Here is a 12,185-nt window from a genome sequence, read left to right on the forward strand (position 1 = left end):
TGGTTGTGTGTGTGCTTGTGGTAGTGTGTGTTGTGTTCGTGGTGGTGTGTGTGTGTGTGTGTGTGCTTGTGGTTGTGAAAGTAGAAGTGTCGGGGGCCAGAGTCCTTTGCCTGTCTGTGCCATCTCGTTTAGTGTGATGAATAACGCTTCTCCCGTACCACTCGCTGCCAGGACAGTTTTAGTGGAAACCCGACCGATCAAAGGCAGCGTTCAGTGAAGAATACAACGATAAACTGGTGAACCTTCCCATTGCGCGAAGATGCTGTTAATAAGCAAGGTCATTTAGCAGATGGGCGGCGTCACTGCCTTCGAACCGCGCATACACATGGTGCGCCAAAGCTGTGTATAAAACAAGCACATAAGCTGCTCGAGACAAAGTAATATATGTACACTTGGACGCTCCCACAGTGTTGCAGGAAAGTGACACGCTTGCTCTCATTAGGAATACGCAGGGGCAGCCTTAGACATGTGTAAGCTGTGCACCTGCACAGGGCCACCAAACCCCAGGGGCCACCACGCCAATATATATCCTTCATATAATAATCCTCTGAGGATGGATACATATTTGCGTGGCGGCCCCTGGCAGGGATTTGGGGGCCTCCGGCTCTGTTCCACTTCCGATTAGCATCTATAGTGGATCCTCCTGTTTGTGGTACATTCAGAAGAACAAAAAGGGAATGCTGAAAACCGTGTACAACAAGTGGATGGTGAAGTTATTTTAATGGACTGGAAGAAGAAATGTAGTAGTTCCTTTTGCACAATTTTACGAAAGCTAAACAAGCAGCACCCAAAATGAATACTATTGGCCCCTGTACTCATGAGGCTTAAACAGCACTCTGAGTCCTACTACCATTTATGTGACACACACACTCACTGCACAAATACGCATCTGACATGCACACAGGATTTCAGTGCAAAGTTCTGGGCTTCACATCATAGTGGAACTAAAACCAGTAGGCAGTCGGCTGCACTTTCACAAGAAAAAGTTATAGCCATACAAGAGATCAAAAAATGCAGTGTGCTTTACTGCTAATTTTTGATATCCCCAGGTCATCGGCAGCACTACGCTACCTACTACAAGGATACATTTGATGTGCCCATCCAGGCACTGAACCGGTCCTGGACTTGGAGGTCTAGCCATCCATGCACTACTAGGTTAGTGAGATCCTAGGGCCAAATCTAAAGCTATAATACCAGTGTTACTAGCAGTGAGGCAATCAGGGCAAGGATACGTGTCTGTTTATCATGTAGGGAGCATTCCCTTCCCATTAATGCCCTTGGGGCTACCTATACTTAATTTGCTTTCAAATGTAATTTCTTTGAAAAGAAAAGCAAAATATAATTTTGTAACACACTACATTTTCGTATTTTTATTTTTCTAGCTGCTCAGATACGGAACATGGTCAGTCAGCTAGGTACAAAGCAAGACAACAGTCAACTTCTGGAAAATCTGTAAGTATAATATTACCAATAAAATACATTCTTAATCTGTGTCGGTCTTGTGTATAAAATGTATTTGGCACTGTCCTTTCACTGTTAAAAGATGGCTAAGCCAGTTGGACATGGTGCATTTTCTTGTTTGTCAAGTAGTCGTGAGTTCTAAAGCATTATAAAATTATTGTGTGACTAATAAGCTACATGATCAGTTGAATTTATTATGTGAAGCTTTTTTAGGTATTCCCAAAGCCAAATAGAGGATATCCTTCCTGATGGGCTGACAAAGTATCTGAAACCCATACCGTGTAACTTTGTACCTGTAAACACTATTATTCCTTTACACTTGGACCTCGGTTAGGGTACTTGTTTCTTATTTTTGAGAGGTCTGGTAACGTTGAAACAATTGTGAACATCTTTGAGTCAAAGGCAATGTGTCAAACATTAACCCCTTCGATGCTTACGACGAGCCCAGCTCGTCATGAGGCACAGTGGAGCTGTGCTCATAACGAGCTGGGCTCGTCCTAACGGTCGAGGTCTGCCCACGCGCAATTGATTCCCCGCCTGTGCAGGAGAATCGATCAGTGGTCAGAGTCGTGACGAGCTCAGCTCGTCATGAGCACAGCTCCACTGTGCCTCATGACGAGCTGGGCTCGTCACGAGCACCTCGGCGCCGCGGCCCCCTCTCCTCCCATGCCGTGGGGGAATTACCCCTGCGGCGAAGGGGTTAAATCCATAGTCCCTGCCATAGTACAAATGTACTGCAACATTGTTTTGAGTTTTTTGTTGAGTAATTCTTATTGACAACTGCTGATGTTATGGAATTGTCGAAATGTTTAACTAGCCTCCTCAGTAGTTTTTACAGCCTCCTCAACTCCCAAAATCATAGATTCTAAAAACCAGCATACGATTGGAGCCTGTCTGGATACTTGAAGGCGCATTCTTGCAAACAGAATTCCCGGTTTCCCTGCTAACTTTAATCCAGGTGTTTTTAACCACTGCCTTTTCCTCACATGCAGAATTAAACCAATAGTTTATTTGCCGTTAAACATTTATATAAAATAATTTACTAGCGACGGCTTTGCTGAAGGATATTAGTTAGGCCGAAGAATGGATTTCTTTTTTAAGTGGATTTGATAGTTAACCATTAAATTGTATTGCTATATTTAATTCTATTGGTTTCTTGAATATTTACATTTTGGGATTTTCAGAGTTTTTATTTTATTTTAAGTTCTTTGATGTTTGTTTCCTGAAAACCTTTTAAAAGTAGTTATTATAATCCATGTACAGTATTTTTGGTTTTTGGGTTGCTTTGACATTTGAGGTTGCCAAACTAAAACCTTTTCTATGTGCTTTTTCTTAAGGTTTGCATTTTTAGAAAAGAGGTGGGGATTGATACGTACTTGACATGAAGTTTGTGAATCCACTCTTCCTGACATCCCCACAGACCTGTCTATGACTTGTCCTTGTTTTGGTGTTTGCATTGAAGTGTTCACAATTCTTCTGTACCTGGCCTATTTTCTGAGATTGAAACAAAATTACACAAACAGTATGTAATAATCTATTTTCTGAGATTGAAACAAAATTAGACAAACTGTAATAATCTGCCAAACTGCCATGGTGTTACTTTTATGTCTCACACCTGCGATGATCGCAAAGCGATGTCGCTGCGAGGCCTATTGTCGTCGGTTCTGCTTACAAGAAGCTATGGGAGACAAGAGATGGGCACGCGCAGCCTCAGGAACCGGATCAGGTCGCGCGCGCATTGACCATCTCCTGTCTCCCTTTTAGCTCCATGTAAGCAGACACACACGAGCGCACACACACAGACAGAGACAGAGACACACACACACACGCACACGCACACGCACACGCACACAAACTCACGCATACACGTGTTACCATCCTTGTGGGGACTATATGTTTTTACCAGCCTTGTGGGGACTAACCCTTCCCAATGTTTTAAAAATATACCAATAACAGAAAAATGTTAAGAAAAAATTCATAATACAGGATCCTGCTTCAATTTTACAAATATGTTGTTATTTAGTCACGCGCACAGAACCATCATTGTGGGGACTTGGACATGTGTTACCATCCTTGTGGGGACCTACTCAATAATTCTCATTTCTGATTGAATACACTCATTATCTAATAGATAAATGCTATTTTTCAGTGCCATACATACATAACATGATACTTTAGTCAAATTTGAATAGGTCACTATGTCCTAGGTGCACCTAGAACAGAGATTTGTCTAATAATGCATTTTACAGTAGAAAATGATCATATATATAAAGTGCATGGACAGGGATTCACGGATGTTTAGCCTATTACTGAGTGCACACAAACATTAAGGAATATGAAAACAACACATAGTTAAATTAATTTAGAGGCTTAAGATCCTGCAATGGGGTCAGATGCTAAAACCAAGTTGCCATCTGACCACCTAGTTGTTTTTCATCAGCCTCACCAATTGGCACCATATACGTATGGCTGTGCATTAATAGTCCCCAAAGAGATGGCATGTTATTATAATAATATTCTAGAGCTGACAGAGTAAGTGTATGATGATGATAATTTTCAAGCCCCCACAGAGATATTGCATGATTAGATTGATGCCCAAGTCCCTACAGATATTGTGGTTTTGGTGTACGATGATAGTCATGCTGCAGTTCATGCAGAAATAACACTATTACAGTAATGCACAGGTCCCACAGAGATAGTTTGTGATTATAGGAATGCCCACGTCTCCACAGAGATAGTGTGGTATTATAGCCATGTTCAAGTCCCCACAGAGATAGTGTGTGATCATATTCACGTTCAAGTCCCCACAGAGATAGTGTGTGATCATAGTAATGTTCAAGTCCCCACAGAGATAGTGTGATCATATTCACGTTCAAGTCCCCACAGAGATAGTGTGTGATCATAGTAATGTTCAAGTCTCCACAGAGATAGTGTGTGATCATAGTAATGTTCAAGTCCCCACAGAGATAGTGTGTGATCATAGTAATGTTCAGGTCCCCACAGAGATAGTGTGTGATCATAGTAATGTTCAAGTCCCCACAGAGATAGTATGTGGTCATAGTAATGTTCAAGTCCCCACAGAGATAGTGTGTGATAATAGTCATGCTCCAGTCCCCACTGAGATAGTGTGTTACTATAGGAATGCCCGGACCCCCACAGAGATAGTGTGTGATTATAACCATATTAAAGTCCCACATAGAGAGTATTATGATAGTGTTGTTCAAGTGTTGTAGAGAAAGTGTAGGATGAGTCATTCTGACATTCATTCAGAATTCTTATAGCGCTTATAGTCACTCTCAAGACCCCGTTGACAAAATGTGTGATTATATTCATGTTCAAGTCCCCTCAGAGATAGTGTGTGATTATTGTTATGTTACATCTCTGCAGAGATAGTATGTGATTACAGTCATGTTCAGGGCCCCACATAGAGAGTGTTATAACAATGATGCTGAGGTGCTTGCTGTTATAACAGTCATGCCGAGGCTCCTGCAGAGGTAGTATGTGATTATAATGATGCCTAGGTGCCTGCTCAGGTAGTGTGTAGTTACAGTCATGTTCAAGTGATGTTGAGATATGTTGTGATTATACTGAATCTTAGGTCCCCAAAGCGATAGTGCATGATTAGGGAGGCCCACTAAGATGGTGATTATTGACCTATAGAGAAAGTGTTTGATACATGTAACTTCCAGTCCCTCTAAAGACAGTCTGTTATGATATACATGTTGATGTCCCTGAAGAGATAGTAAGTGATGACAGTCATATTCAAGTCCCACAAAGTTAAAGTATATTGAACCCACGTCCCCACAGAGATAGTGTAATTATAGATATGCCAGGTCCCCATAGAGATATGTGTGATGAAATTCATGTTCAATTACTAAAAGATAGCGCTTGATTGATTATATTGATGCCCAGGTCCCCACAGATATATTGTGCGATTATAGTGATGTCCAGGTCCCCACAGAGATAGTGTGTGATTATAAGGATGCCCAGGTCCCCACATAGATAGTGTGTGATTATAGGGATGCCCAGGTCCTCCCAGAGATAGTGTGTGACTACAGGGAAACCGGGTCCCCACAGAGATAGTGTGTGTTTATATGGATGGCAGGTCCCCACAGAGATAGTGTCTGTTTATGGCGATGGCAGGTCCCCATAGAAATACTGTGTGTTTATAGGGATGGCAGATCCCCATAAAGATATGTGTGATGATAGTTATGTTCAATTACTCAAAGATAGCGTTTGATTGGTCATATTGATGCCCAGGTCTCCACAGAGATAGTGTGTGTTTATGGGGATGGCAGGTCCCCACAGAGATAGTGTGTGATTATAGGGTGCTAGGTCCCCACAGAGATAGTCTATAATTATAGAGATGTCAAGCTCCCCACAGTGATAGTGTGTAATTATAGAAATATCCAGGTCCTCACAGAGTTGGTGTGTGATTATAGCGTTACCACAGTCCCTGCAGAAATAGTGTGTGATGACAGTCTTGTTCAATTCCCCACAAAGGTAGTGTTTGATTGATTATATCGATATCCATGACCCCACTGAGATAGTGTGTGATTATAGACTTGTTCAAGTCCCCACAGAGATAGTATGTCTCCACAGTGATGTCTGTGATTATAGGTTTTATGAAGACTTAAACAGATAGTCATAATCTAGTGGTTTAGCAAACTAATGTAGCCACTTCAACAGTGGCAGCTGCTCCACTAAGGTGGAAGAGCGTCGCCTCACTGCTTTAAAGCATAAATAATGGACCGTATTATCATTTTATTTTTAGTTGTTTGACATGGTGTTTCTGGTTGGCTAGGGTATGCAGGTATGGTAGGGCAGAACCCATCAGTCTAGTAAGGGTAAGATAGTAACACATCAAAGACAACCCCTGGCAGAGCAGTCAGGCTTATCCCAGAGGCAATGTCTAAAGCGTTTGCACAACGCACTAACACAACAGTGACACTTTTAGGCACACCATAAAAAGCGACTCCACACAAGGTTACATAAAAATATCTTTTGTATTTTTAAAAAGTTAGACCACAATCACATAAATCACTGTGCCACTAGGCACTTTGTCATGACATCACATAAAGTCATACACCACTTTTGCCAACTTTAGTAAATACTTATAAGTGAACAGCACACTGAAAACATAAGGCCTAACATTACAGTTAGTACAATCAAGACAATAACGATTAGTTGAACATGTTTCCGCTTGAGCCGGTGTCACCAGTCTGACAGGTCAATCTTTTAAGATAGTTGCTTCCAGCTTTGTTAACATCCAACTACATCCCCTCTACATCCCCCTGCCTCCTTCTACATGAAAATGCTCCACTGGTTCCCGTAGAAACTGAGAAAATGCCAGGAATGACAGAGACGCCCTACGGGGCAAGAAAACGCCAAAAGATCTCCTGCCTGCACGACGGGGAAAGAACACAGTCTATGGGTGCTTGTGCTCACCAGCGTGATAGGGCCACTGGCCTGCACTCTCTGCAAGGAAACACTACCGGTTTCCATGGAAGCAGGGGAACGATGGAAGTACAGGGGTGATCTGCGGGGTAAGGAAACACCAAAGGATCTTACTCCTGGAGATCAGCCCAGTGGGATGTCTGTTTGTTGGTGCGAGCACACTATCCCTGGGTGCTCGCACTATCTAGCGTGATGGGTCCACCTGCCCCCACTATTCACAACAACGGGCCAGAAGCCAAGGGGAGCCAAATGCCTCCGGTACAGCTCCGTAGTGTGGCATGGGTACGGATCTCTTCATGTTTCGCTGCAAGCGGCCTGGTGCAGCTGGGAGGCTCTTGCCTTCCTTAGCAATGCCCGCACCCAGGGGCTCACGTCGGCCACCTAGGGTCTCACATCGGCTGCGTGTGGAAGCATCTGAATGGACACGTGAGACTCTGGTCACTTGCGGGTGCGGCTGGGCCACATCTTCTGACATCCAAGGGAATTCCCGGGCCGATATTCCTTGCTGCTTGGGCATGGCCTCGCAGCCATGTAGCAGAGCCCCGGCTGCTGGCCCACATAAACAAAGGCAAGCAATACGAGATGGAGAGCGTTTTGTTCCGTTCACCTCCTCCTTCTCAATGTTCAGGCCCTAGATGAGGGAGCTGTGCTGCCCATGCTGCAGGGTAAAAGCGCTCCTGTATGGGGTTAGCACAAATTGAGCCAACTCCTTGGGCAACAGAATTGAAAACGCTTATCACGCGCTATTAGCAAATAGGGAGGCAAGCACTACCTCGTCCCTGGAGATACTGGGGCAGAGAACAGGGCACAGGCTGGCTAGCACGAAGGTCCCTTAGCAGAGAGGCAGTCACTTCAGCCACCCAGCAGGCAGCAGGTTAGTTTCACAAGAAGTTATTCACAAACGGCGGTTCCTCCTGGCACACAGCAGTCATTGGGTAAGTGCCCCACATAGTGTCTTTTTATTTTCATGGGGTTATAGCCCCTGTATTTATAGTGCCACAGTCTTTGTTCTGAGGGAACTTCAACCACATATTAGAAGTGCACAACACTGCCGTTCATATTGAAAGCCTTGGCCCCAGACACACCACAGGGGGTGGAGCCATTATTGTGGAAGGTAGGCACAGACCTATTCAGGTGCATGTGCAACTCCTCCCACCACACCAAATGAATACCAGGCCTATTCAGGTGCAAGGAAAACTCCCCCTGCCACTCTAAATTCAGCAAAGGTCTATTCAGCCTAGCACTGAGTCACCCACTCAGGGCAGGACACACCTCAACTACCCCAGGGACTAGAGTGAATGCACATCCCTTCTCTGTCAGTCAACACCAAACGGTCAATACACATCAGGCAGGCGCAAAAACTCATAAGCACACATAAATACCCACTTCTAAAAGTGTTTTTTCTAACTCTGTTTTCACCAATAAGCAGGATTTATCACTAGCATGCCTGCCCGCTACGGGCCCCCAATGTTAAAAACTGCCTGCCTTTCCGTGGTGGCGTTGCCGCCACGGAAAGGCACATCCCAGCCTGCATACAAATATGGATGACGGTGTCTACCAGACCAGATTGCCTACCTGTGGAAAACCGGCGGACAGTATTCCCGTTCGCTGAGGTCCCCCCAGCCATGGTAATGTGGCGGGGGAAGTTAGAGGCGGGCAGTGTTTTTTTGCGGGTGGATCGCCACCGCCATACGGTCAGTGGCGATCCGCCCGTTATCATAATGAGCCCCTTAATATTCCCTTGCCACGCAAAAAACCAATACCCACCCTAAGCCCTAAGAAATCCCTTACGATCCAAAAACTCATACCCACCCTAACCCTTAAAAATCCTTTGTCACGCAAAAACCTATATTCACTATAAACCATAAAATATACCTTGCTACCCAAAAACCTATACTCACCCTAAACCATAAAAATATACCTTGCCACCTAAAATCCCATACCCATCCTAAACCCCCAATATTCCCTTGGCACCAAAAAACCCCAAACCCATCATCAACCCTAAGGCACAACTTAGAATCCAAAAACCCATAACCGCCCTAAACCCCAAAAATCCATTATCACCCAAAAACTCATACCCACCCTAAACCATAAAATGTCCCTTGCCCCCAAAATCCCACACCCACAATAAACCTTAAAAATTCCCTTGTGACACAAAAACCCATACTTAACTTAAACCCTACAAAATCCCTTGCCACCAAAATCTTAAACCCATCCTAAACGCTAAAAATCCCCATCAAACCCACAAAACCCATACCCACCCATAACGCTTACAATCCCTTACCACTCAAAAACTACACCCACCCTAACCACCAATAATTCACTTGCCACCCAAAAACCCATACCCACCATAAAAAATCCCTTGAGTCCCAAAAACCCATCCAAACACTAAAACCTAAATTATTCATTAACACCAAAAAAAAAACATTTCAGCCCTAAACCCAAGATGTTCCCTTGCCACCCAAAACCCAAGCCAAGCGTAAACCCTAAAAAAGCCTTACCACTCAAAAATCCATACCCACCCTAAACGCTAAAAATTCCCCTATCACCCAAACACCCATACCCACCAGAAACCATAACATTTCCCTTGCCCCCCAAAAATTCAGCCCACCCTAAACCTTAAAACAGCTCATATCACCCAAAAACCCATATCTACCCTAAGGCAAACCTTACAACCAAAAAACCCATAATCACTCTAAAAATTCCTTATCACCCAAAAACTCATGCCCACCCTAACCTTAAAAATTCCCTTACCACTCAAAAACCCACACCCATCCTAAATGCTAAAAATTCCATTGCCACCCAAAAACCCATACCCACCTTAAACCCTAAATAAATCCCTTACCAACCGAAAACCTACACTGAATGTAATCCCTAAAAATTCCCTTGCCACCCAACAACCCCATACTCACCCTAAACACAAAATGTTCCCTTGCCACCTAAAAACCCATAACTACCCTAAAAAAACCTTACCACACAAATATACCCACAACCACCCTAAACCCTAAAAATTCCCTTGCCACCGAAAAACCCATACAAACTATAAACCCTAAAAAAAATCATTACAACCCATAAAAAACACACACTAAAGTCTAAAGGTTCCCTTGCTACCCAAAACCCCTACCCACCCTAAAAACTAAAAAATCCCCTACCAACCAAGAACCCACAAGAACACACCCACCCTGAGCCCTAGAAAATCCCTTGCCACCAAAAATCCCACACCCACCCTAAACACTAGCAAATCCCTTGCCACCCAAAAACCCATACAAACACTAAACCCTAGATGATTCATTACCAACTAAACCCATACCCACTCTAAACCTTAAAAAATCCCCAACCACCCAAAAATCCATACCCATCCAAAACCCCAAAAATGAATTTGCCACCCAAAAATCTATACCCACCCTAAACTCTGCAAAATTCCATTGCCACCTAAAACCCTTTCCTGCCCAAAACCCTAAAAATGCCCTTGCCACCCAAAAAACCCATTCCCACCCTGAACCCTAAGAAATCCCTTACAACCCAAAAACCCATACCCACCCTAACCCTAAAAATGCCTTTGCCACCCAAAAGCCCATACCCATCCTAAACCCTAAAAATTCCCTTGCAGCCCAAAAACCCATACCCACCCTAAACACTAAAAAAGCCCTTACCTCCTAAAAACATATACTCACCGTGAACCATATAAAATATCTTGCCAACCAAAATCCCACGCCCACCCTAAACCCTCAATATTCTCTTGGCACCCAAAAACCCATAACCACCCTCAACCCTAAAGATTCATTATCTCCCAAAAACTCATACCCACCCTAAACCCTAAAGATTCATTATCACCCAAAAACTCATACCCATCCTAAACCATAACATTTCCCTTGCCCCCATAAACCCACAGCCACCCTAAACCTTAAAAATTCCCATCAAACCCATAAAACCCATACCTACCCGAAACTCTAAAAATCCCTTTCCTCTCAAAAACCTACCCCTACCTTAAACCCAAAAATGTAGCTTGCCACCCAAAACCCCATACCCACCATCAAAAATCCCTTGCCCCCAAAACCCATGCAAACACTAAACCATAAATTATGTTTTACCACCCAAAAAACCCATATCAGCCCTAAACTCTATATGTTCCCTTGCCACCCATGCCCACCCTAAACCCTAAAAAATCCCTTTGCACCCAAAAACTGACACCAAACCTAAACCTTAAAAATTCCCTTGCGACCCAAAAACCCATACACCCAGTAAAATCTACAAAATCCTTTGCACCAAAAATCTTACACCCACTCTAAACTATAAAAAAAATTCCCTTGCCACCCAAAAACCCATACCCAGCCTAAACCTTAAAACATCCCTTACCACCTAAAAATCGATACCCACCCTAAATGCTAAAAATTCCCTGAACACCCATACCTATCTGAAACCATAACATTTCCCTTGCCCCCAAAAATCCACACCCACAGTAAGCCTTAAAAAAGCACTTTTTTCCTAAAAAGCTATACTCACGCTAAAACCTAAAAAATACCTTGCCAGCCAAAAACCCATACCTACCCTAAACCCTAAAAATTCCCTTGTCACCCAAAAAATCATATCTACCCCACACACTAAGGCAAACCTTATACAGAGAATGTAAAGCTGATGATGTTCAAACCAAAACAGAGATTGTGTGTAGTTACTGGAATGCTCAAGTACCCACAGAGATGGTGTGTGACTATAGTATTACCACTGTTGCCAAAGAAATTGTGTGTGATTCATGCCCAGGTCCACACAGAGATAGTAAAAGATTATAGACATGCCCAGGTCCCCACAGAGATAGTGTGTGATCATAGACATTCCGAGGTCCCCACAGAGATAGTGTGTGACTATAGAGATGGTGAGGTCCCCACAGAGATAGTGTGTGATTATAGAGATGTCATGGTCCCCACAGAGATGGTGTGTGACTATAGTATTACCACGAATGACAAAGAGAATGTGTGTCATTACAGACATGCCCAGGTCCCCACAGAGATAGTGTATGATTAAAGACATGCCAAGGTCCTCACAGAGATAGTGTGTGATTAAAGACATGCCCAGGTCCTCACAGAGATAGTGTGTGTTTATAGACATGCCCAGGTTCCCACATAGATAGTGTGTGATTAATGGGATGCACAGGGATAGCACACATTTATAGTGTGTGATTATAGTCGTGTACAAGTCCTCACAGAGATATTGTGCCATTATAGTGATGTTTAAGTGCCCACAGTGATAATGTGTGATTATAGTCATATTCA

At 43.5% G+C, this 12,185-nt stretch overlaps 1 protein-coding gene across 1 annotated transcript in view; it reads left to right on the forward strand.

The window, feature by feature from the left end:
- STX12 (syntaxin 12) overlaps positions 1-12,185 on the forward strand; it is a 222,213-nt gene that overhangs the window by 70,041 nt on the left and 139,987 nt on the right. Inside the window, exon 2 of the mRNA XM_086957486.1 lies at positions 1,383-1,452. Coding sequence (XP_086813612.1) covers positions 1,383-1,452 — 70 coding nt within the window. The remainder of the gene's footprint in view (positions 1-1,382; positions 1,453-12,185) is intronic.

Source organism: Lissotriton vulgaris, chromosome 2_1 (genome assembly GCF_964263255.1).
Source record: "Lissotriton vulgaris chromosome 2_1, aLisVul1.2, whole genome shotgun sequence".
NCBI lineage: Eukaryota > Metazoa > Chordata > Amphibia > Caudata > Salamandridae > Lissotriton > Lissotriton vulgaris.